This window comes from Cyprinodon variegatus, unplaced genomic scaffold (assembly GCF_000732505.1).
Source record: "Cyprinodon variegatus isolate N-32 unplaced genomic scaffold, C_variegatus-1.0 Scaffold228, whole genome shotgun sequence".
In the NCBI taxonomy this organism is placed as follows: domain Eukaryota; kingdom Metazoa; phylum Chordata; class Actinopteri; order Cyprinodontiformes; family Cyprinodontidae; genus Cyprinodon; species Cyprinodon variegatus.
In genome coordinates, this window is record NW_015150681.1 from 1,070,932 (window position 1) to 1,095,148 (window position 24,217).

A 24,217-nucleotide genomic window follows, 5' to 3' on the forward strand; every position below is an offset into this window, starting at 1 on the left:
TTTTTATTTAGATCATATCAGAAAATGAATTACTAAATGGTCACAAGCTTATATATATTTTTTTTTGAGTAGTTTCAGATTGTAGCCTAAATCCTACATGTATAGGAATAGTTTAAGAATTGGGGACAAACCTTTGTCTTTAAATCTAAGTGGATAAAGCCCAATGATGTGACAAGATTCATAGGTGCAAAGGTGACATCATAAAATGTCTGGGGTGTGGGCATTGTAGTTTATTCTTCTTACATACAGTATAGCTTGGCAAAAGACATTTACTTGGATTAGCCTGTGAATAATTAGCAGTTTCATGACTGTTCTTCTGCAGATTTAAGTTATATGCTATTAGCCAACAGTGGCAACTAATGTTTTTCGAGGGTTGCATTTGACTATATGATTTTTATCTTAACTGGTTGTTGGTCTCTACATCGACATTTATTTATATATATGACACTAAGAGGTTAAAGAATTTCTGTCAAATTTCTTTTAATTTGCATTTGTCTGAACACATTTTCTCAAACACTATTTTGTGTATTGCAAATGGATTCAATATGTTAACTAACTTGGTTATTTGGAGTGTGCCCATTTGACACCAACACCCTGTAGATAAAACCTTGTAGGAACAATTGGATTATACCCAATGTTGTTTTCCGTCATAAAATATAAACTAAAATTTTTTCTGCCTTTGGTAGGAAGGTTTTTTTCAGGATAACAAATTGGTTCTGGAATTATTTGTTATTGGTGTTTTTCTGCCACAGCTCAGCCAATATAATTGCATCGTCAAGTGCTTCTCTGACACTTGGGATTTTTCTATTGAATCTTTCCCGTTCAGCTGCCATGGAGTGGGACTCAGAATCTGTCAAGTCTCAGGATGTTTTTAAGGCACCTGACAATCCTGAGGGAGAAAATAAAGCTGGGCCCAGCACTCCACAAAGCAAAGGAGGCGTCCGTCTGCATGAGTTTGTGTCCAAAACTGTAAGTCTATCTTTGTAACTCTAGATTAGAGTAGTAACACTATTTTGAATTGGATTTAAAGATTGGTTCTGAACTTTGTCATAAAAATTGAAATGAATTCGTTATTGTTTCTTAAAATGTATCCTCTTAAGCAATAATAAGGACATTTAAGAAATAGTAAGGATGTAAATTCCACCTAACGGCTACCTCTTACAGGTAATTAAACCTGAATCATGTGTGCCGTGCGGAAAAAGGATAAAATTTGGCAAGCTTTCATTGAAGTGTCGGGACTGCAGAGTGGTCTCGCATCCTGAATGTCGCGACCGATGCCCGCTGCCATGCATCCCCAACCTGGGAGGCACACCAGTCAGAATTGGGGAGGTATATGATGATATTTTTATTAACATTTCAGTTGATGTTCAGCCTCACCTTAACAGGGTTTCCTATTCCCTTACCGTCTTAGGGCGTCCTTGCAGACTATGTTCCAGACACGGCCCCCATGATTCCCCCCCTTGTGGTCCACTGTGTGAGTGAGATTGAACAAAGGGGGCTGCATGAGGTTAGTAGCGTATGCTCTGATTTAATGCCAAATTGTAGAAAGAAGCTCCCGTTGTTGTAATTTTTCTTTTCAAGCTTTCACAGAGACAGGAGGCTTGTAGTTGAGTTTGTCTGTTTTGGGGGAATAACATTTTTTACATGGCTTTATGAAAGCTTTAAATGAGGATTGGTGTGAAAAATGCTTTAAAATGTTGCAGCTGTGGGAAAAAAAAAATTTTTTTGGGTGGGTTCCTCTAGATCTACATTTTTATCTCCAAATTAAAAGAACTTTATGTAACAAAAAAATCAAAATGTCAGTACATGTGCAGAACTGATGGAGATCTAAGTCGAAGGATACAGTGGTTGTATAAAGTAAAGACTCTGGGAGGTGGGAATGGTGATGGAAATCTCAGGAACAATTGTGTTGGAAGCTTTAAAATTTCATAAGACAGACAATATATGTGGAGATGGAAAGTTGACTCCCTGTGTGGATTCAGTTTATTGTGTGACAACTTGCCAGTTATTAATGTTTTATCACTTTTTTATGACTTGGATGGATAGATTTTTTTTTTTTTACAAAAATGTAATGCGCCAATTCAGCTGGTACCCAGCGCACATGGGCTTTTCAGGCACTGTTTATGTATATATATTTTGTCTACATAATGCAGCTTTTGGTTCCTATCTGACAAAATGTGGAAAACTTTAATGAGCCTGAATATTTTAGCAAGACTTTGTGAACTTGTCATGTGTCTAGTTAGTACAATAAAATGTTATTTCAGGTTTATCCTTTAAACTCTTTTATTTATATATATATATATATATATATATATATATATATATATATATATATATATATATATATATATTTATAAAGAAGTTCCAACAGCATATGGATGGTGATTGTGCTATTCTCTCCCCTTTAAGGCTGGTCTTTATCGTCTGTCCGGTGCCGATCGCACAGTGAAGGAGCTGAAGGAGAAGTTCCTCCGCAGCAAAACCGTTCCTGTGCTCAGCAAGGTGGACGACATCCATGCAATCACTGGCCTCCTTAAGGACTTCCTGAGGAACCTGAAGGAGCCTTTGCTCACTTTCCGCCTCAACCATACCTTCATGGAGGCAGCTGGTATGTGTTACTTCATGGGACTAGTCTAATATAAAAAAAATTTTATACAGAAATGGAAAGATAATTGTAAGCTGTTAAAAAAAAACAAAAAACAATAACGATAAAACAGTAGTTCTGACACAGTTATTTAGTACAGATTTATAACGGCTTTTTGTGTTTTGTTGTCTTTGTTAGATTTGTTGAAGAAAATTAAACCTCCTGGCAATAAATTTTTTCAGGCAGATTATTGGTGTTTTTTGTTTAAGTTAGAAATATTTTCATTTTACCTTAACAATGAAAATTGTTTATATTGCCTTGTTTCATTTGAGAAAATTTTTTTTCCTCTCGCAGAGGTTTCAGATGACGACAACAGCATCGCTCTGATGTACCAAACAATTGCTGACCTGCCGCAGCCCAACAGAGACACACTGGCGTTTCTGGTTCTTCACCTGAAAAGGTCCGGGGGCTAGTGTCTTCTTCATTAGAGGACTTTAATTGCTTTTAATATGCTTTTCACCATTCTGCTTTATCATCTAATTAAATTGGTGTTAAATAAAAAAATAAAGTATATGAAAATTCTAAATTCCTAATTGTCAAACACAGTTTTCAGTTGATCAAAAAGTAATTGAACGTAATGAATCCTTTGTTTATACAGGCAATATATTTTTCTTTACATCAATGAGAAATTAATTGGCTCTATAAAATCTTACAGAGTTGCTGACAGTTTGGACACTAAAATGGATATCAGCAACCTGGCCCGTATTTTTGGCCCAACTATTGTTGGCCATGCTGTTCCCAACCCAGAGCCCATGACAATCCTTCAGGATACCAAACGCCAACCAATGGTAGGTCTGATCAGTCTTTTTTTTTTTCTTCCAGGATTTATTTCCATGCAAAGCTTCAACCTTTAAAAAACTGTTTTTATTGGAAATGTAAATTATATTATATAAAGATCTATACTTCTACAATTAATCAATAAGGAAGAAAAAATCTAAATTTCTTAAAGCAAATTAAGCTTTAAATCACTTTTAGATTAATGAGATGTGCTAGCAGGTTTGATTCCAGTAGGGATACTTTTTTACCATTGAAGGAAGCAAACAATCAACATTGACACAAGGTGTGGATTGGCCACTGCTGCGTGAGAAAAACCTTTCCATTCTAATCCCTGTCATAATAAATGTTTGCCATAGAATATATGTAAAACCAATCATAAACAAAGTAGATGGATTCTAGTACGCACTTGATCTAGCTTATATACTTAACAATCTGCAAATATCTGATTCCTCAGGCTAAAATGGGCTCCTTAGTTGACAGAAGTACAGGTCTATAGATGATGTATAATTCTTCGTTCCTTAGTAATGGATGGTTGAAGCTGCAATCTGTGCACTTCTGTCTCCCATTGTCTGTTCAAATCAACATTTGAGTGGGATATTTTAGCTAGAGATGCACCAATCAGATACCTACATTGGATATTGGCTCTAATATTGAGTACCGTAATTTTCGGACTATTAGCCGCACCTGAATATAAGCAGTAGAAGCTAAATCATAAAGTACATTTATATCTTTTTTAATTTGTTACATAACCTGATAGGACTCTCAGCTCAGATATCTATATCAGATTGGACTGGAAAAAACTGGATCAGTGCAATTCTGATTTTAGCCACGAGCCTGTTGGATTTTAAAATCCTAAGATTCCACAAAAACATGCATGTTTTACAAATGGTGCAGGCAGAGATGCTGCAGGAGTTTTTTTTTTTTTTTCTTTGATTTTTTCATGTGCTTTAGTGTGCACAGCGATGGCACGCCACATGAACACATGATTCAAAAGTAAAAAGTAGAAATAACAGAACATGGAAACAATTCAATCTGTAATGATTTTGAAATGGAAAAGGTGTAGACACCCTTCAATAGACTCATTTTACCAAAATGCTGGAAGCTGTGGAGAAATGCAACGAATGCTAAACATGAATAATTTAACTTACCAGCAAAAGCATTCATTTTGTCACCTGCTCCTATTTTAAAGCTTCCATTAATTCTTGTCAAATTTACAACAGACAGTTTTACCCAACCACACATGTCTATGTGATAAAGCTGTCTTATTGAAATTCCTCTTTTGCTGCAGACATCAATATTCTATGTAACTTGCTAGAGGGGAAGCAAGCTTTTTTTTTTTTTTGCACCCTTACCTTAGAGGATGATTTCATTACTGTAAAAGCATTCTCCATCTTTAGTTAGCCTTTAACATGATTTCCTCTTTAGGTCACAAACAATCTGATTAAAGTGAATAGAGGTGTGACGGCTTTGTAAAAGACAGTGTAATTAAAGCAATTGCTTCAAAATTGACGAAGGAAAATGCTAAAAAAAAAATCTATACAAAATATTTTTATAAATGTATTCACCTGGTCAGTGATCATAGTCGTAAAGATTTAGTCAAAAAAAAATGTGTACAAAGCAAAAAATTGTCAGATTGGGGAAAAAGTCTGGATTAACAGTTTTTACTGTTTTTGTTGTTGTTTTTATTAGCAATACCTCAGTTTGTTATGTTTTTTACCTCACTGAACACTTTGTCCCCATCGGCACTTTGCCATTTGAATTCTTTTAACCTGCAAATTAAAATTTGTTAAAACTTGTGAAAAGGAATATTGTAATTTGAACAATGGTTAAAGATTGATTGGCTTTTATTATATACTTGTTTTTGTTATTCAGATCCATATGTCATAATTCAGACCCAACAAAATCCCCTCCCTCTATTAATGGCAGCTCACAACTGAGTCGTGTAATTTTACCTACCAAGAAACCATTACAGTCCCACAGAGGCCTCTTGTATTAATTCCCCCTGTCTTGCTTAGGGCAAGTTAAATCAGTGCAGCACTGGTGCAATAAAATGAAGCGATCCACTAAAATAACTAATTATTCCATTTCCGTTCAGGTTGTGGAGCGTCTGCTCTCTCTGCCGGTGGATTACTGGAGTCAGTATGTGATGGCTGAAAATGTGCAGTCCAATTTGAATCATTTGATCATCGAGAACGCAAACTGCTATGCAACCCCTGAGAGAGGTAGGAGCTCACTTTCCTTCTCTGTTTCTGCAAGACTTGTGTGGTGCTGTTAAAGATTTGTTGTTTTCCAAACACATTTGGATATGAGAACCCACAATGAGCCTAATAAAAAGAAAATACATTTTTTATTATTTGTTTAGGGAAGAAGGATAACCAAAGGAGGCTGGTCCTGTAGGAAATGAAATTGGTAGCTGTTACCTGCTACCTGCTATCAAGAGTTTACAACAAGTAGCAATAAGTCCTTTTTGGATGATTTGAGCTTAAGGGTCCAGTTAAAGTTTGTCCAAACATCTCGGGTCACCAAAATACCAATTTATAACTTTTTTTATGTCTTTTGAGTCTTTCTGGCCTGCTTTGAAATCTTAACCTACTTTGTAAAAGGCTGGTTTATACTCAGAAACCAGGTCGTCTCCATGCGTGTCAAGGTGAATGCAAATGTGCCCCTCGCCCTTCCGCAGACACTCTGGTGCACCTCTCCAAAATTGTAACAGCAGACAGTGCCGCAGACAGGAAGCCTCTGATTGGTCAAATCTAAATCCACTCTACACTATGGGTATTTCCTGTTTGGTATCTTAACCGGCTTGTTTTGTTTGTATGTGGAAAACCACTTGTGAAAATGGAGCAGCTAGAACAGCGTGGTGCGCGAGACACTGGGTCCCTTTTTCCACCTAGATCCCCGCTCTTTTTCGCCCTCATGTCCCTCCATTGTTACACAAACTTGCCCCTTGCGTTTTTCCACTTCCTCGCCCCCTTGGCCGTATCTAAGCCCACAGCTAGTTCGTGATTCTCCCTCTTGCGTTGTGGCGTGGAATAACGTAGCGCAGACCACGCATCAAAATTGGGCATAAATCAAAAATATCTGCGACACACACACTGCTGCGAGAGTATAACCAGCCCTAAAGAATGTTTGCTAATCCATTGGGGAGGTAATGTTTTGTGGGCTTTATTTTTATTAATTTTATTTTCTTTAACAGAATTTAAACTAGGTGAAGTTAAAGCTACCAGTTTCGGAGTTCTAATTGGAATGTTTGTACAGTTGTTTTTTTAGTCAGTATACTCGATTAATTGATTTATCATATTGGTCAATGATCAATTGTTTCAGCCCATTGTTAATTTGAACTATTTAAAGTAAATCAATTTATTAGCTAAGGAACATATTATAAAATCCCATTACCTAATCCTCTATAAACTGTTTTTGTTGCAGGGAGCATGCTTGGACCCCTCGGCACCCCAGAACCCCTCACCAAAACCCCCTCCTCCAGCTCCCTGTCTCAACGTATGAGGTCCACCTTGACACCCAGGTAAATAAAGGATAATATTCTTTGCAACGTTAACATAGCTTTAATAAACGACTGTAGTGAGCTCTCTTTTGTGCATTTATTACGATCCATGGCTGATTTCCATGTGTGAACTATTTCATTACAGATTTGGGAGCAAGAGTAAGTCAGCTGTCGGATTTACTCATCAAGGGAAGTTCTTTTCCTCACCGCTCCTCAAATAATACAACACTACTCCAAATGACCTTAATCCATCCTCAGATTCATTACTCTGTACTAAAAGATGAGAGGTGATGCTGTTGGACGGATTTAATCAAATAGATTTTGCTTTCTCTTGCTTTTGACTTAAACTAAACGTATTGCTTCCATTTCAGATCATTATAAAAATGTCAAATATTTCCTGAAACTTGTTTACAGATGAAAAGAATATGTATGTGCAGCTTTTATTGTGGCTACGTGTTTTAATTTTTTGGGCTCTCCAGTTAAATGTGTCACTCAGAACCTGGAGAAACCATAAGGCATTTCATTTTAGGATGTAATTAGACAGGATTATTTTGTTGCATGAAAATTCAGTTTAGTGTTTGGTTATGTGGTGGCTTGTAATCTAAATGTGTTGAACCTTATAGTCCATGTTGCCATCAGCTTCAAAAATCATTAAGACAGATCATAGAACAGGTTTTGTCTGTTGTTTAATACCCAGACCAGTAGTTTGTGTGGTTTTATTTTTTGTTTTTTATTGTATATTATTGTTTATTTCTCTTTTTAAATTTGTGTTTTGGGAAAGTTAAACCAAATGCACTGCCAAATGATCATTGCAGGTTTCCTGTCTGATTGTTTCACTCCTCTGTTTCTTCCTGTCTGTAAAAGTTAAACTGCTGGGGGAAAAAAGCTATTTTAGTAGCCAGTTTAGCAACTGTGGCATTATTTGGTCATATATTAACACATTTTATACAAAACCATTCTCTGTAAAACCATTTTTCATTGTGGAATACATTTCTAATACCTTCAAACGTCTCCTGTCCTTATTGTTGCAACTTCTTCGAGTTTAACTGAAAGTCTTTGACCTTAGTCCTGATCTGTTTAATAAATTCTGCTTTAAAGGTCCTTCTGCTTAATCAAAGGCAGCTGAACTTAGAGATTCTTTAAGAACTAATCTGTCTCTAAAGGCTTCCTCCTCAGTTGCTGTCGGATTCACTCAGCACATAAGCCATGTGGACTGCAGATTAGAGCGATAGCTGCATTATACTTCATTAGCCACTCTTGCTTTAAGCCAACCAGGTTTCATGTACTGCATGTAATTTTTTTATTCACTATATTAGCAACTTGAATATTGATGTGAATATCTGGATTTTTAGAAGCTGTGAGAAATAATGAATTTCATTAACAGATTTAAGTAGCAGTAGTACTGATGTGATGGATTCCTTTAAGTAGATGTAGCTGCTGCTGTAAATTCATTACAAAATTTAATGGATAAATAAAGGACTTGCTAACTGACATACTGAAAGAAATAACTGCAAGAAATATTCCACTCAAGAGGTTTGGAGGAGAAAACTGCCTCCAGCCCATTGGTCTGTTAGGTAGACTACTGTGGAAAACTGTCCATGAAATACTTCTATGAAATTAATCTGTATTTAGGATTTTTGGGTGATGTTTTTGATGATCTAACCTCATAACACCTGTTACTAATTAGTGGATAAAAGCCCGTCCACATAAATTGATGTTTCTGTTTTTAGGTCAGTGCATTGGCTTTATTCATTTATGTTATGCAGTTTGTACCTAAGATTAGCTCTAAACCTGACTACATATCTATAAAAAAAACTCCTTAGCCCTGGACACCTTATTAGAAGGCTAAAACCCTAACTTTTAAACAAAAGTCAGATTTGGAGTTTACTTTTTTATTTATGACTTGCTCATACTCTCCAATTGTGATCTGATAAAGAATCTGAGGATTGAACTAAAGATTAGGGTGATGGCAAGGAGGCTTTTGAAGCTAAAAGACCCTGAGCTGATCACCAAAGAGGGATCCTCCTCTGTCATAGACTTCAATTAGCTGATTCTCTTTCTAAAGTGGGTGGAGTTTGAGTGAACTGGGATATAGTTAAACATATTGACACAAAACATGCAAGAAAACCAGTTTTTGGGTCACTTATGGACTCCCCTAGTTTGCCCCCTGTAATCCACGCTGTAAGCTTTAGATGTGTCGAAATGGGTTTCAAGTTAACCAGGGATGATCAAAACTACAATCTAAACTATAAACTCCTGGAACATCAGTGTTATTGTCTGCAGTGGAGCCAGCCTAACGGCAACATGGATGGAGAAGATGCAAACCAGGATCTAAATAAGTGCTTCCAGCGTTAACTTGAATTTACATACACCTTTAAATCCCCTCTGGTGGAAAGATAAACAGTATTTCTATGGAGGAATCAAGGTGAGTTATTTAAAGTAAACTGTCAACCTCATGCTGTAGGGTTCTGCTTTCTGAAATATTGCTTAAATAGGTGGACTAATAGTCACCTAACAATCCGTAGTGGGTCAAATAATATTTAAATGTTAGTCTGTTTTAGTTAGAAGTATTTGAGAATATTTTATTTTTTACTTCTATAAGATGCTGATTTTTAGGTGGCTTATTTTTTTTTCTATGCAAGTCTAGAAAACAAAGCTCTACAGCTGACTTCAGCTCGCAAACACTAACTCCTGTTTCCACTGTTTATTTCATATTCCATTTGTTTTTTTTTTCCAATTGAACATGTTGCTCTAAAAATGGCTGCTAATTCCCATTGATAAACAGATCAGTACTTGTTTTGTCTTTCAAACTATAAGATAATGCAAAAATCAATCTTTAACAGTTTGGTTTTGATTTTCTTCAGGTGTATAATGCCAGATTGTTCAGCTGTTAATTGTTTTGAGGTCATTGTGATTTCTTCCCCCTTCAAATTAATCAGCCCATTACACTCTTCCCAGAACTGTCTTAAATTCTTTCCCAGTGGGGTTTCTGAAAACGCAGAAAAGCTTAAGAGCTAAAGTTAATGAGGCCTTTTGCACATCAACAATGTCTCTCATACTGCCTTATCACCTCGTTCCAGGCGTATTTAACACATCACTCATTATTTCATACTGTACAGAAGGTGTTAGAATTTAAGACACAGTAAAATTATGCAGCCATTAACAAAAGAATATCCTTAGTTTGCATCTTTAATGTTTATAGCAGCTGTAAACAGTATCAAAACTTTGGCCATGGCCAGAGAAGAGGAGTGTTTTTAATGTATTCCTGGAAGGCAGGCTCAGATCCCCATTTCTTCATAGCCTGCTTCTCCAGAATGGGAATACCGCTGACATAACGCAGCAAAAACCACAGGAAGAGTGGAGACACCACGCTCAGGTACTGAGGCCCCTGCATGACAGACGAGGCAGAGAGCCACAGACCCGACCACTGCATGATCTCTCCAAAGTAGTTAGGATGCCTGCTGTAGGCCCACAGTCCACTCTGGATGAATTTCCCCTGTTGACATAAACCAGAAAGTCATTTTTTTTTTCCCCTACACAGAATAAGGCATCACGGGTCTGCTCAGAATAACGAGCCAGCTTACTTACAGCATTATCTGGGTCGCGCTTGAAAAGCCACTTTTGCTGATCCGCAATAGCCTCAGTAGCGAAGCCAATGCCCCATACAGTCCAGCCAATGTAGTCCCTCGGCCCCAGAGGCACATTGCGCTTCTCTACGTTAAGCATGAGGGTGGGCAGGAGGGTAATAAATATCCACGCCGCTGGAAGAAATAGAAAAAGATGAATCACTCAGCCTTGCTTTAATCTCTTCACCAAAAAATGCATTTAAGGCTGTGTAAATACCAGCCCCTGCCTTGAATAAATGCATATAAGGAGCAACAAAGCAGACATTGATTTATAACAAGAATCTCACTATACTGTTGAGGGCTGATCAGGCACAGAGAGGGAGGAGTTAAAGAGCCCTTTTCACATTAACACCACAACATTTTTATTGGGACTTTATTTAATAGATCAATGAAAAGTTATAGAAAGCTGGGAATTAAAAACTTAGAATGGTTTTCAGAGTTTTTCCATATACGAACCAGAGAGGTGCTGTTAGCTTTTCCTGCATTCTGCTAAAGTTGGATCTTTAGTTCTATAGTATAGATATTTAGAAGCTGACATTTTTTGTTAATTCTTCATTGTAATAAAGCTCATTATGATTTAGACACTATGTTTTGATCTATCTCTTGCATTGTGGCTCAGGCTGTAAGTTATCGGTTTACTCTCTCTGGAAGGTGAACCAGTGTCCCATTTTCAAGTCTTTTGGAGCTTCTAACAGGTTTTCTTCTGCGACTGAACCGTTTCCAGCTACACTAAATTCTCCATTAACTCTCACCAGCAAGCATCCACACAGCATGATGCGGCCTCCTCCATGTTTCACAGTGGCAATGGTGTGTTCAGGCTTTTGTAGGCTGTCAAACATCAAGCTCTACATGACCTAAAGTAAACTCTGAATTGTCTTGGAGGTACACTTTAAACAATAGCGGCATTTCAATTGACCATCAAATTCCGAAATTGTTAAATGACAGAAATGTATTTGCTTAATGGAAACATGTTAATAAATATTTTTTAAAAAACTTTTTTTTTAAACCTGTATGTGGTACCATGAGGTGTTTTTTCTTTTTTATGTATCAATTTTTTTGCATTTCACAAAACTGCAATGAAAACACGAGATGTGATCAAATAACGGATATTACTACTAGTGAGCAGTAGGAGGATGATGGCTTGGCATTTTTTGAGTCATCACGTGATCAATTGCATTTATTTAGTGGAAATGCCACAAATTTCTGACAAATATTGACAGAGTTTGGGCAAATTTATAACGAAAGCGCTGCTAATTACCATCTTTGTGTTAATCTTTCCTAAAGGCCAGATTTATGGGCGGTCCTGTCGCCACGTCAAGCTGACTCTTTAGTTTTTCCTCTTCTTTCCACCAGTCAGTTACTGTGGACGTCCACATCTTGAAAGGTGTGTTGTAGGTAGAACAGAGCTCTGTAAAACGTGTAAAGCTTTGTAACCCAACCCATCTTTAAACTTTATTGCTGACTTCTCTGCTAGATGTATAATAAGATGAAATTACACATGGTTGGTTGGACTCTTTATTAATTAGTTGACCTTTGAAAAAAATATATATTATTGTTTTCCTTTTCACAATTATCCAATAGTTTTATGTATCACATAAAAGCCTAAAAAAAAAATGGAAGTTTTTGGTTTTCTATAGAATCCCTTCCCCACTGTGGGGCAATAAATGTATTTCTCTTACCTTGAACGCTCCAGTATACGAAAAAGGTCCCTGGGCTGTCTCTGACATTGTTGAACCTGCGATCATGACCGTCCTTCAAGATTCGCAGGAAAAGGAATGTCCCCAGCCTGCAGTGAGAACTCATTTAAAATCCATTCCCATTAACTAAGACATTATTCATTAACTCAAGAGTCCTGACTTTAAAGTTTAACATTTTTTATTTCCATCATCTGACCCCGTCAAGAACCCGACATGCTTCAAACTAACATAAACCTCCTGCCTCAGTGTGCAACATGTGGGATCGGTTCTGCCTTACTTACCTGAGTCCCCATGCTGTCACCAATCCAGTCTGAACTTTCTGTCGGGTAGAAGTTGCTCCTCCCCAGATCCGACTCAGGTGCGCCAGTAGAATAAATGTGCCGGATCCTTCAATAAAAGAGAGTCAGCAGTGAATTACATAGGCTGGGATGAAGATATGCTGTTCAGAGCTACTTGTTGCAAGACAAGGCGTGTCCAATAAATCTTTTACCCAGGGTGCTTTAGACAATTGGTTCCAAAGTTCAAAGCAGAGTGGAGCACGAGAAGGACAAGTAAAAAAGAAGCGTCAAGGTGATTCCTTAGCGGGGAGAATTTTTATCTACAACGACCAACAGGTAAGCTTTGTGGTTTTGGAAATGTTGAAAAATCTAAAGGAGTTTTAAGTTCCACGCTGATCCGATCATATAAATTACTTTAAAAAAATGAGTAACTTCCTGATTGCAGTTATACTCAGCTATTCCCTCGAGTTGGTGAAGTTTTTATGATTTTACTCTCTCCAAGTCTCAAATAAAATACAGATTTTCATTGTTTTTGTTCTGAAAGGTCTGATCATTTCACTTATCGAACCAATGAATTAGTAGGTATATAATGTTGGGTTTGTGCAAAACTGAGGTATTGAGTCTAGTATTAAAGGCAGACAGAAAAAGGATTTGGATAATATCAACAGTTAATTAAACCTAAAGCCATTCATTCCCATAAATCTGGATAGAGGATCTTTAAGTAGGTCTAAGCTTCTGCAAAAGTGATGTCAGTTTCCATGTCAATCTATAGGATCCGTTTAAAAAAAGGGAGAAAAAGTTTTAGAAATATCAAAAAATAACTAATGCAATGCTCAACATGCCTCACTGGCACAAACAAAGTCCCTCCTTCTTTTATAATGCAAAAAGGTGACTTTCACAGGCGTTGTCAGACTCACTTTACTGCAGCAAGGAGACAGTTTTGTGAGGCCAATCCTATTTTAAGCGCGAACCATAACGGTTCAAAAGTTTTAATAAATATTACAAACACAAATCTAAAATTAGAAGCTACATGTTAGCCAAAATGTTCAACCCAAATCTAGATGGGAATATGGTTCAACAAAATAAATCAAGCACAAATGAAATGGCAAAGTAGGTTTCGAAATTCAATAAGTGAGACTATAATAACTCCATGAGATCCACTTTCAGATCCAACCATCTTCTCCCGCTCGTCTCCAGCAGTCTATGGGCAAGAGGCGGGGTCAACCCCTGACAGGTCTCCAGGGAAACACAGAGACACACAACCACACACACACACTCACACCTGAGGACAATTTAGAGGATGCCAAAATAGATATGCTTAACAGTCATGTTTTTGGAGGAAGCCGGTGTACCAGGAGAGAACCCATCCAAGCATTGGGAGAGCATGCAAGCATGCAGAAAGACTGCGGACTGAGAATCAAACTAGGAATGGTCCTGCTGTAAGGCAACAGTGCTACAAACGGCACCACTGTGCAGCCCACCCTAAGAGATCTGACTTTAAAATTTGTTTAATTCACAAAAACGATGGTTGGCATATTGTATTTGGGTTTAATAAAAAAGGGCATCAAACATGATTATTACCTTTATGACCATTACAGCAATCTAGCCCTTCATAAATTCGCTTTACAGCTTTTATCATGTTTCCATTATTATTTTTCACAGCTTATCTTTTGATGATAAGCTCCAATTATTTAGGGTTTATAAGAGCCCTTGTATTCGCCATAATCTTTAGCGCCCTCTGCAGATTCATTTTCAGATTCCACTCTAGCGGGGCCTTTTGGCCAGGAACGCCCCTGGTCCCATGATGGCTTTGCGCGCCTCTGGAGCTCCAGGCGCTGATTGGCTCTCCTCGCTTCTTAAGCTCTAGGAGGAGCTTTACTCCAGGGTTGTTTCACAACAAACCCACTTTAGATAATATACCAGAATACAGCTTTTGTAATCATTACGTGTTATAATTTATATGCTTTTGCAGAAAGTAGGCTATCCAAAATAAATTATATAAAACTGCTTTCCTTTGCACCAGCCTTTGTTTAGTTGTACAAAACACGGAGCTAAAATGAAAACAGCTTCTATTTGTGCGTCGCAGAGCTTTGTTTATTTTTACCTGCCAAATCGTAGAACTTCTCTGTCCTGAAAGCAGCAGCCAGAGCCCAGCCAGCCCACTGGATCCCCAGGTCGGTGAGGGCGCATTTAGCGAGAGTGCTTCCCATGATCATGTCCTGAAGCTCGGCGAGCAGCCCGCTGATCTGAGCGCCTGTCATAAAACCACTCCTCCAATAACCAGACAAATAATAGCAGTTTGGGTAAAGTTCACCAGCGCAGGGCTTCAGGAAGCGAGTTCAGCAAGGAACTCTGGGTAATGTAGTTTAAATGGGATCAGGGCTTCCGATCATGATCTGCAGGTTAATCTCTAGAAATTAAACTAAATTATTATTTTAATCCGAAACTAGTGTTTAGGGTACGAAAGAGGATTAGGGCCACTAACAAAATTTTTTTTCTGATTTTTAAATTTTATTTCAGTTTAGAATGGGAAAAAAAGTCAGAATTCTGACTTTTTTATTGTCAGAATTCAGTCAGAATTCAGAGATTAAAGTCAGAATTCTGAGAAAAAAGTCAGAATTCAGACTTTTCCCCCATACTAAACTGAAATAAAATTTAAAAATCAGTTAACTTTTTTTTATTCCACTGGCCCTAATCCTCTTCCGTATTTAGGTTTCTGATAATGTAGGTTTAGAAAATGTCACATGATAGAAATGAAGCTACATTTTTCACCCTTCTATTGAGGACATGACTAACATTTAAAATTATGAAAGTTACTGCAGCCAATGTCTTTTAAAATTTAATTAATAGTTTGATTAATTTATCAATTAATTCATCAATCCAACTATCCATATTAGATTTATCATGATACTACAGTAAAATTCCAAACTTTATATATATCGATACCCAGGATAATATTCGACACTCAAAACTTTTTTCGATACCTTGGAGGTGAAAAAAATGCTTAATAATTAAAGTAATAGAAATATATTTATCGACATGAAAAAACTGACTGAGAACGTTCTGAGTTCGAGCCCCACTCCCACAGACTGCCACTCTGGGTCCCTGAGCAAGACCCTTAACCCCAGACTGCTCCCCGGACGCCGCACAATGCCAGCCGACTGCTCCCCAAGGAGATGGGTTAAATGCAGACAGTGAATTTCTCCAATGTGAGATCAATAAAGTTCATTATTATTATTATCCGACTTTTCCCCAAGTCTTGGAGAAGTTTACACTGGTCCTTCGTTGTCTATGTATCATTCTGCCCCAAAGACCTTTTTTTTCCTCTTTCCAGCAAGTAGTTATTTCTGCATGATCAAAGAAATAACAATTTTAGTAAGTTATTGTGTGTTTGTACTACTATATTTATGTAAATCATTATACATGTAGAAAACCCAAAGGACTAACTTACCTCGGGGCCTGGTAACTATGGGGCCATGAGCAGTTGGTTAGTTTGCTTGGAACATCAGCAGTAAATCTTGATTTCTATGAACCGACTATGGCTCAAAATGTTAAATGAGAACCTTTGGGATTTTGATCAGAAAACTTAAATTCTTTATAAGAAAATATGAAGGAAGGCTTAACAAAATGTAAACATTTTAAAGAACATTTAATATACTGTATAAAAGTCACATGCTTTTGAAACTATTCTTTAGATAATTTTGGCAAAGTTAGTTTTTGGTGATGCTAGGGAAACTCCATTTAATTTTTAACCTGTTATTTAAAAGTGACCTTTATATTATCAGTTTAAATATCAACTAACTGTAAAGAAAACTTCATGTTATTGGAACAAAGTGCTTCATGTCCATTTTCCTCATTCAATGGCAAAAACAGAGAAAGAATAGGGATTTTAACCATTTTTGAGACCAATTAAAAAATATAAGGTATTTACAATATGATTGTAAAGAATATTAAAGACTATAGAGCAGTATTAGAAACATTAATTTATTAAATTTGTGTTTCTTTCTAGCTATAAAATATATATATACTGGGAAGTATGTAGAATGTGGAAAAGTCACTTCTCAGACTGTTTCATTTTGTAGCCAAAATACTTATTTTTATTCTTATAATAATGTTAAGTATGTTTATGAACTAGCCTAATTGACATTAGCTGTTTAACTAGGATTGTTAGATATACAACCTTTCATTGTTGAGTAAATTGGATGAAAAGAAACATTTATTTTATTTATTTAGTGTTACAAAAGTTTTACTTTTTCAGAGGTATTTAAGGGTTTAGATACGTATTTATATGATAAAGGAAGTATTACTCTATAAAATCTGAAAGGTTGGTGTAAAATGCTGTAAACAAATAACAATCCAAAGATTAAAAAAATTAACAGTAAGGAAAAATATTATCCAAAAAAGATTGAATCATGAAATGATGTGTAAAATTCCCTAAAATAAATTAATTTGTTGATACAATAGCATAGTCCTAAAAATCCAAAACATTTTGAACCGAAAAAAGAATATGGTTCGTTAAAAACTATTATAGAGGCCCAAAATCCACTGTTTGTTAGAGTTTTCCAATTGAGCTTTAGAGGCGTTTCCCCTCTTTAACATCCTGCTTTCTGTAGTTGATGGCAAGATATCCATCGTTCCTTATTCTGCCTTTTTTGTCATATCTACATTATTTAATATGTTGTATATTTTCTTGCATAAATCTAAATTAATAATATTAGAAAGCATTTGTTTCACTTGAGAGGAAAGTTTTATTGCCTGGCTCAATACTCTCCTGTCTAAAGCAGACTACACCAATCACAGCGAGGGAGGAAGGCCCATAGCGCTGTAACTCTGTTTGTCCCTCCTTCTACATGACATCAGTTTGCCTGACTGACCAGTCTTGGAATCTTTCCTATTTTAAACAGCAGTGAAAACAAATATGTATCACAGCATATCCATAATGTTTATGTCATGATGTTTTTTATTTTCTGTTTCTGCTCAGAAATAAACACAGAAAAGCTCAAACATGGCAGACAGCACAAGTCCAAAAGGCGGCTCAGGTGATTTTGCAAAGAAAGTGCAAAAACAGTTGAGCAGAGGCAAAGAAAAGGTACAAAACTCCACAAATTGGTCTTCAGATACTAATATAAATAAAAAAGAAAGCCAAAAGATTCAGATTAAAAATTTCTTTAATCCAGGTAATGCAAAGGCTGGGGAAGTCACTGGAGACTAGAGATGATCAGTTTGAACGCTCCCTCCAGATATTCCTTGACCAGCAGGTAAGAAAAAGTCCCTTTAATATATGCATAAACTTATTCTATGACCTAAGATTATTATAGCCAAAGCATTTTACATCTTTTACAGGAAGATTTATATGTTCAAGAATGTACCCCTATCCACATTATTTCCTTTTACATCTAAAAACGTGAACATTTTATTATGAATTCTATTATTATATAAAATTTTATTATATTTAAAATAAAAACCAACATACAGTAACTTTTGTCTTTCAAGAAGAACAAGGAAACACAAATCAAAACCTTTAAAGTTTGATTTCTAAAAACACTAGTACTCCTTAATAAAGTTTAGAGTCAGTAACTACCTTTGAAAATTGCTGCATAACGCATAGCAAGAGCTATAATCTATGGAAACATTTTGTTTCACAAAGAAATTTCTTTTTAATCAGTTAGAAAAATAATAACATAAAGAAAAACCCTGAGGAAAAAAATATAAAAGTGTAAATCTAGTGGAGACAAAGAAACTCCCCAAAAAGACAATTACAACGGTGTGAAAAACGATTTGCTGAAGTTCCGAGCTTTACTTTTTCCAGCCTCAAATCATAAAACAACAAAAAAAAACATGATAAAACAGTGCAGTTTGCAGTTATCAGCCTGAACATGAAATCCAAATAAGCAATAAAGTGTTTAGGAATAAAAATGTCAACAAAACTTCAAGGATGGGAATATTTCTGCAAGGCAATGCACTGATGGTCAATAATGTAAAGCTGAAACTGATTGCAAACTCCTTTTCTATTTACAGACGGATGGGAACCGAATATATAAGGACCTAAGGAACTACATTAATGCAATCAGGGGTATGACGTGTTTTTGTTTGTAGATGCTGCAGGGATTTAGCTTTGTTCCATCTGCAGATCCAAATTAGTTCTTCTTTTTACAGACATGCGTGAAGCTTCAAGACGCCTCTCTCAGTCGCTGTTTGATGTTTATGAAAACGGCTGGGCTGGGGAGGAGGATTTGGGAGCCATTGTAGAGGTTGGTCATGCATCAATGAACACCCATATAGACAAATAGGCTAAAGAGGAAAGGAAATCCACTCATTGCCTGAATTCTCCCTTTATATCTCTTTATGAATATTTAATGCTGGGTTGTTTAATGAAGGGAGAGGACCTCCTGTGGAACGACCTTGAGGTGAAGATGGTAGATCAGGCTGTACGCACTATGGAGTCCTATGTCTCCCAGTTCCCAGATGTTCGGGTAAGTCAACCAGGAAGCAAGTATGCAGGCAAACATTACCTGAATATGTGGTATAAAACAAGCCTGAGAGAAAACACATAGAGATATATTTCAAATTCACATATCAGTACAAACAGTTCTATATAAATCAACTCTCATCTGTAGGAGAAAATCGCCAAGAGAGGAAGGAAACTGGTGGATTATGACTCGTCCCTTCACCACCTGGAGGCTCTGCAGACAGCCAAGAAGAGGGACGATATCAAGATCAACAAGGTCTTCAAAAGAACATTTAAATTCCTTCTAAGGCGCTTTTATTTTGCCTTTGTTTGTTTGAATATGTTCCATATTTTCACTACGCAGGCAAAGGAGGAGATGAAAGTTGCCAAAACCATCTATGATGGGATCAACAATGAGCTGAAAGAGGAGCTGCCTGTTCTCTATGAAAGGTCTGACAGTTTTCCTTGCAGCACAAGATTTCTTTTTTCATCTTTTGCTTTTTGCTGTTTTAACTGTATGTGCCTGCTTCTCTCCCTCTAGCCGAATCGGTTGTTATGTGGCTGTCTTCTCAGCTGTATCTAATTTACGTGGCATCTTCTATAAAGAAATGAACACGGTACGTGTCACTTTGAAGTGGAGCACAATTATAATGCAGCAAGAGTTTTTTTTTCTTCTTTTTTTTTTTAAAGCTTTATATCCTTTTTTTTTTAGCTCAATCTTGATCTGCAGAATGTGATAAAAGAGCTGCAGGCTCAGCATCCAGACAAGGTGTTTGCTTTGAGGGGGATGCAGAGGTACGTCTCCCACCTTTAGGTTTTAAATCATTTTGGATTAAAAAAAAACAAAAAAAACAGAAGCTGGTCTCATTTATTTATCACAGCTGGTGGTTTATTAAACTATATTAGGCCAGATAACACTTTTTTTTTTGTTCTTTCCTCGAGAAGTGATTTAAGAAGAATTTTTATCCTATTCTACGCCTCATGAAACTTTTATACGTTGTCGTATAATGACAGACTTTGCTGTATTGTATTAGATTTTTAAAGTGATACACCAACAGAAAGCAATCTATAGCTTTAAAGTTGAAAAACCACATGGCATGGTTTTAAAACTCCCCTCTGATAAGAATCTGAATTATGTGGCATCCATTTTTATTCAGCCCCCTTTAATCGGATAGTAATAAAATGCATCGCAACCAACTGCCTTCTGGAGACACGTACTTGGTAAATAAAACATGTCTGTGTGTTGCTCAGTATCAGTATAAGTTCAGCCGGTCGGTGAAGAAAGAAAACAGCAACATGAGGACAAACAAACTCAGTAGACAGGTGAGGGGGAAAATACTGTAGAGCTTACAGAGGAGTTTAGTTATAAAACAGTATCCAAAAGCATCAAGCATAGGAAAAGGTGCAAAGCATCTGTCCAGCTTACCTTACAGACTGGACAATTATAACACTCCACAAGTCTGGCCTTTAAGTAGAGTTAAAGAAAAGCCACAGTTGGAAGAAAGAGATAAGAAATCGCCTTACTAATGTGGAAACCTGGTGGTAGCATCAGTCAGATGGGACTAAGATGCATGTGGAAGAAAAGCTGTTAGAGGCTGCTGTGATGGAGAATCACCCTGTAACAGGACAATAACTCTAAACATACAGCCAGAGGTTTAGTTTAGTTCATTAAGCGGATCCCCATTTGCTACAGCCATGCAGAAGCTTTTCTCCCTGGGGTCCAAAAATAATTCATTTAAAACAAGATAATTTAAAATACTAAAACATAGGTAATAAATAAAGCAAAATGAACAGGCACATGAGACGTGATCCACACTTAGCTTAGTCACATACTATACCTTTAACTAATCAGTGTTGATCAACAATAAAAACAAAGTAAACAGAGTGCAAGTGTGGTACAATGAAATATATAGATATAAATATAATTATGTATATAATTATAATAATTGTAATTCACGTGCATACTCATAAAAACAATATGTACATCCAATGTGTGCTCCTATGCACACATACACATGTAAACATATATATATATATAAACAAGTCCTTAATTTACTATTTTGGTCACTGTTTCATATTTCACCTAGATTTATTGACATTATTTGGTTCTATGGAGTGGTTCAAATTTAAGCATACATGTGTTAGAATGGCCCGCCTATGATCCAGGCCTAAATAGAAAAGTCAGGATCCGTGGAAAGACCTGAAGAAGGATGTTCGGAGGCACAGAGTTTGAGTTGTTTTTGCAAAGAGGAATGAGAAGATATTTTGGTATGTAAGGGTGCTAAACTGGGGAGGACGCCTCGGTTTTAAAGGGGAACACAGTTTGTTTGGTTATTTTTTACACTGGCCCCTTGATTTTACGTTATTACATCATGTTTTGTGTCATTTGGAGCTTTTCTGAAGATATTCGGTTTTGTAATCCAAGTAACATCTTCCTATTGGCAACGACTTGAAGGCACAAACTAAACTGTTCATAATTTATTATTTATGCTGCTAGTTTTACTCACATGCCTGGAAGATGTCTAGTGCTACTACCACAGATGATATCGCTCTCGAAATGGAATTGAACGATTCAGATTAGCCAGCCGAATGAATATAAGGGGTAGAGCGTAGCCGCCTTTGGCCCGGACTGCCTGTCACACAACTCCAGTCCGGCATGCGGATGACGTCATACACACTCTGCTTTATTTTGAAAAAATATAAATATGAAAAATATAACCGTGGATGTCTGGGGTCAGTGATTCGCCTACATGTTATGAATGCTGGCGTATCATAAAGAATAAATTATGAACAGTTTAGTTTGTGCCTTCAACTTGTTGCCCATAGGAAGACGTTACTTGGATTACAAAACCGAAAATCTTCAGAACAGCTCCAAATGACACAAAACTAATATGGGTGATTAGAACATGATGTAATAACGTAAAATCAAGGGGCCAATGTAAAAAAAATCGGCGTTCCCCTTTAACAAAGCTTTGACTCAGGCAGGATAAACACAAATGAAATCCCCATTGTTCAGATTTTTATGTTTAAGAAATGTTCAAAACCATTGTTTGTTTTATTTTCTCTGTCCAGTTATGGTCTCCTTAAATCATTTCAGCCTGAATGCTTTTGCATAGCACTTCAGAATTGTCTTCTCTGTCCAGGTACGGTTCTCTGAAGAGACGGAGTCTGGTGTCCCCTAGGGCCTGGAAATCTGGTTTTGAGTTTAACAGGAGCTACAGTTCCAGACTGAGCCTGCGGCACAGCTTCAGGTCCCCAGAAAAACCCCGCCACAGCACTCTGTCCAGAGGGAGCAGCAGCTCACTTGGCCTCTCCTCACGGTCGTCCACTCTGGACAGACCCCTGAATGAATCCAGAGAACTGGACGCAGCCTCCAGTCACTCTGTGAACCAAAGCTTTGAGGCACAGGAAGATGCTGTAGCAGGGACATCTGGCACAGAGGAGAAGTCAGAAAAGGGCAGCAGTCAGGTTGAAGAGGAGAAAAGCTCCAAGGAGATAGAGGATAAAAAAGATGAGGAAAAAGTTCCACCTAGTGAGAGCAGCTCTGAACTGAACAACTCCTGTGAGTCAGTGAGCTTGGATCTGCAGCTGTCTGCGGCCCAAAGCGGGACGCTGCACGTTGAAGAAGAAGAGGACAACCCAGCCACCCTCGACTCTCAGAAGGCAAACGGACTGGAGAACGGCGACGTTGGTGGGTTGAACTCTGACCCCAGCGACCTGAGCAGTCCTCACAAGGTTTGTCTCCTAGTTAGCTCACAGCTGAGGAATCCTGTTTCTATTTCTGGTTTGTTTTTAAACACACCTTTTCTTATAACTCTTACTGATTTTTTTTCTATCCTGTCTAGGAGGATTGTGGAGAAAAGGGGGCAGCTAGTGACTCAAAAACCACAACTGTTTGAAAGCTGTGAGCTAAAAGGTGTGTGTTTGTCTTTTTCTTTTTCATAAAATTCATAATATGTGACCTGCTAAATGTTTTCTCTTTATTTGACGCCATCTTTCTCATCATGGCTGAAAAGAAGACTGAAGTGGACAGCTGGTCAAGAAGCAAAACTAAAAAAGAAGAGAACAGCCGAGCGGACGGGTCCAACTGTTGCTTAACGGCTCCTGTTCCCCTGCTGATGGTTTCTCATTTATATTTTAATAAAAGAACGTATGAATGATGCCCCAGAAAGAGCTTATAAATCGAATAATCTATTAAGAAGGAGAGTCTTCTTTAATAATTAGCTTTGAGTCAATATAAATAAACAGTTTTAGAGGTTTTTATTACTGGTGACATATTATGCCCAGCTGCTGTTTTTGGAGTAAACTAAACTTAACCCCTTGTTTTTTTGTTTTTAAACCAAAATCCCAAAACCAAGAATAGATTAATCTTTTATTTCCCTTCAATAAGAGTAAACAATCAATAAATACAACTTTTAATCATGTTTATCTATTATTTTTAACATGTAACTCTATTAGAAATAATTAAATGTTTGAATTACATCATGATGTGTTATATTTGGCAAAGAGCTGATATATACTTTTTTAATTTGTATGGTTCATTTAAAGAATCCTGTAAATCTGTACGCCTTAAATGTCATCACATTTTATCACACTGCAAGCACAAGCTTAAATGGATTTTTGTGGCTTTGTCCTAAAAGACCAACACAAGGCTGAAGATAATAATGAATCAATTTTTTTATGTATTACAGGTGTACATTTAAAGAAATGTAAAGCTGTATATAAACAGCTTAAACTCAGAGTGGATGAAGGGCATCTGTGAGCAATACTTAACGATTCTTGTCACAGACTCTCAATACATGTTGGACTATTCTTTGTTTTTCCATCTCCTGAGATCCAAGTAAAGCACACTGAAGTCTCACCGGAAGATGTCCAAAAATGTGAAAATGTTTAGAGATATATAAAAACTGTTCCTTTGTAGCTTAATATGTAACATCCTCTTTAGACAAAACCAATAAAAGTTTAGATTTTCTCTCCTTTTTTAAGAGGGTTGTTATTGTTTTTCTTAACAAGTTAAGTTCTATTATCTGTAGAAAACTTTCAAAATGCTTTATTGTAAAAATGACTTTTCAGACTGTAGATGAGTCTTTTTTTCTTTGAAATGATCAATTATGAAAAAAAAAAAAGGTGGGTAGTATCTGGGGAGATTTACTGGGTTACATTTACTTTAGTAAGTATTGGACAAAAATTTTACCATCAAAAGCAGATTTACTTTATGGTACTTTCTACTTTTACCTGAGTAATA

At 36.8% G+C, this 24,217-nt stretch overlaps 3 protein-coding genes across 5 annotated transcripts in view; 2 read left to right on the forward strand and 1 right to left on the reverse strand.

Moving 5' to 3' along the window:
• racgap1 (Rac GTPase activating protein 1) overlaps nt 1-7,928 on the forward strand; it is an 11,525-nt gene extending 3,597 nt beyond the window's left edge. The window contains exons 9-17 of the mRNA XM_015381140.1: nt 827-969; nt 1,165-1,329; nt 1,412-1,507; nt 2,410-2,608; nt 2,939-3,044; nt 3,300-3,432; nt 5,517-5,643; nt 6,848-6,944; nt 7,069-7,928. Coding sequence (XP_015236626.1) covers nt 827-969; nt 1,165-1,329; nt 1,412-1,507; nt 2,410-2,608; nt 2,939-3,044; nt 3,300-3,432; nt 5,517-5,643; nt 6,848-6,944; nt 7,069-7,144 — 1,142 coding nt within the window. The 3' untranslated portion in view covers nt 7,145-7,928. The remainder of the gene's footprint in view (nt 1-826; nt 970-1,164; nt 1,330-1,411; nt 1,508-2,409; nt 2,609-2,938; nt 3,045-3,299; nt 3,433-5,516; nt 5,644-6,847; nt 6,945-7,068) is intronic.
• Nucleotides 7,929-9,792: 1,864 nt separating this feature from the next.
• Nucleotides 9,793-14,847, reverse strand: LOC107088736. Its single transcript, XM_015381091.1, has 5 exons — nt 14,629-14,847; nt 12,528-12,633; nt 12,229-12,335; nt 10,512-10,684; nt 9,793-10,419 (listed from the first exon to the last, which is right to left on the reverse strand). The coding sequence occupies exons 1-5, from the start codon at nt 14,783-14,785 to the stop codon at nt 10,141-10,143; spliced, it is 822 nt and encodes a 273-aa protein (XP_015236577.1). The 5' UTR covers nt 14,786-14,847; the 3' UTR covers nt 9,793-10,140.
• Nucleotides 12,770-23,918, forward strand: LOC107088735 (bridging integrator 2-like). 3 transcript variants are annotated; one of them, XM_015381089.1, is made up of 13 exons: nt 12,770-12,860; nt 17,506-17,613; nt 17,702-17,782; nt 18,543-18,597; nt 18,681-18,775; nt 18,902-18,997; nt 19,142-19,249; nt 19,337-19,422; nt 19,514-19,589; nt 19,685-19,767; nt 22,116-22,707; nt 22,818-22,888; nt 22,989-23,918. In XM_015381089.1, exons 2-12 carry the CDS (start codon nt 17,530-17,532, stop codon nt 22,869-22,871), a joined length of 1,410 nt encoding a protein of 469 aa, XP_015236575.1. In that variant the 5' UTR covers nt 12,770-12,860; nt 17,506-17,529; the 3' UTR covers nt 22,872-22,888; nt 22,989-23,918. The 3 variants fall into 3 exon arrangements, with proteins under 3 accessions (XP_015236575.1, XP_015236573.1, XP_015236576.1); XM_015381087.1 differs by having other exon boundaries at nt 22,992-23,918; XM_015381090.1 differs by having other exon boundaries at nt 22,818-22,871.
• Nucleotides 23,919-24,217: the final 299 nt, after the last annotated feature.

What these genes read in the sequence shown, in the direction of transcription:
- LOC107088736 (XM_015381091.1), bottom strand. Translation starts at nt 14,785, where the DNA reads ATGACAGGCGCTCAGATCAGCGGGCTGCTCGCCGAGCTTCAGGACATG. An exon ending in GTGACAGCATGGGGACTCAG is followed by an intron (nt 12,336 to 12,527) that starts GTAAGTAAGGCA and finishes TTCTCACTGCAG; the next exon opens with GCTGGGGACATTCCTTTTCC. An exon ending in AGCGCGACCCAGATAATGCT is followed by an intron (nt 10,420 to 10,511) that starts GTAAGTAAGCTG and finishes TTATGTCAACAG; the next exon opens with GGGAAATTCATCCAGAGTGG.
- LOC107088735 (XM_015381089.1), top strand. Translation starts at nt 17,530, where the DNA reads ATGGCAGACAGCACAAGTCCAAAAGGCGGCTCAGGTGATTTTGCAAAG. An exon ending in CTACATTAATGCAATCAGGG is followed by an intron (nt 18,598 to 18,680) that starts GTATGACGTGTT and finishes TTCTTTTTACAG; the next exon opens with ACATGCGTGAAGCTTCAAGA. An exon ending in TCTATAAAGAAATGAACACG is followed by an intron (nt 19,590 to 19,684) that starts GTACGTGTCACT and finishes TTTTTTTTTTAG; the next exon opens with CTCAATCTTGATCTGCAGAA.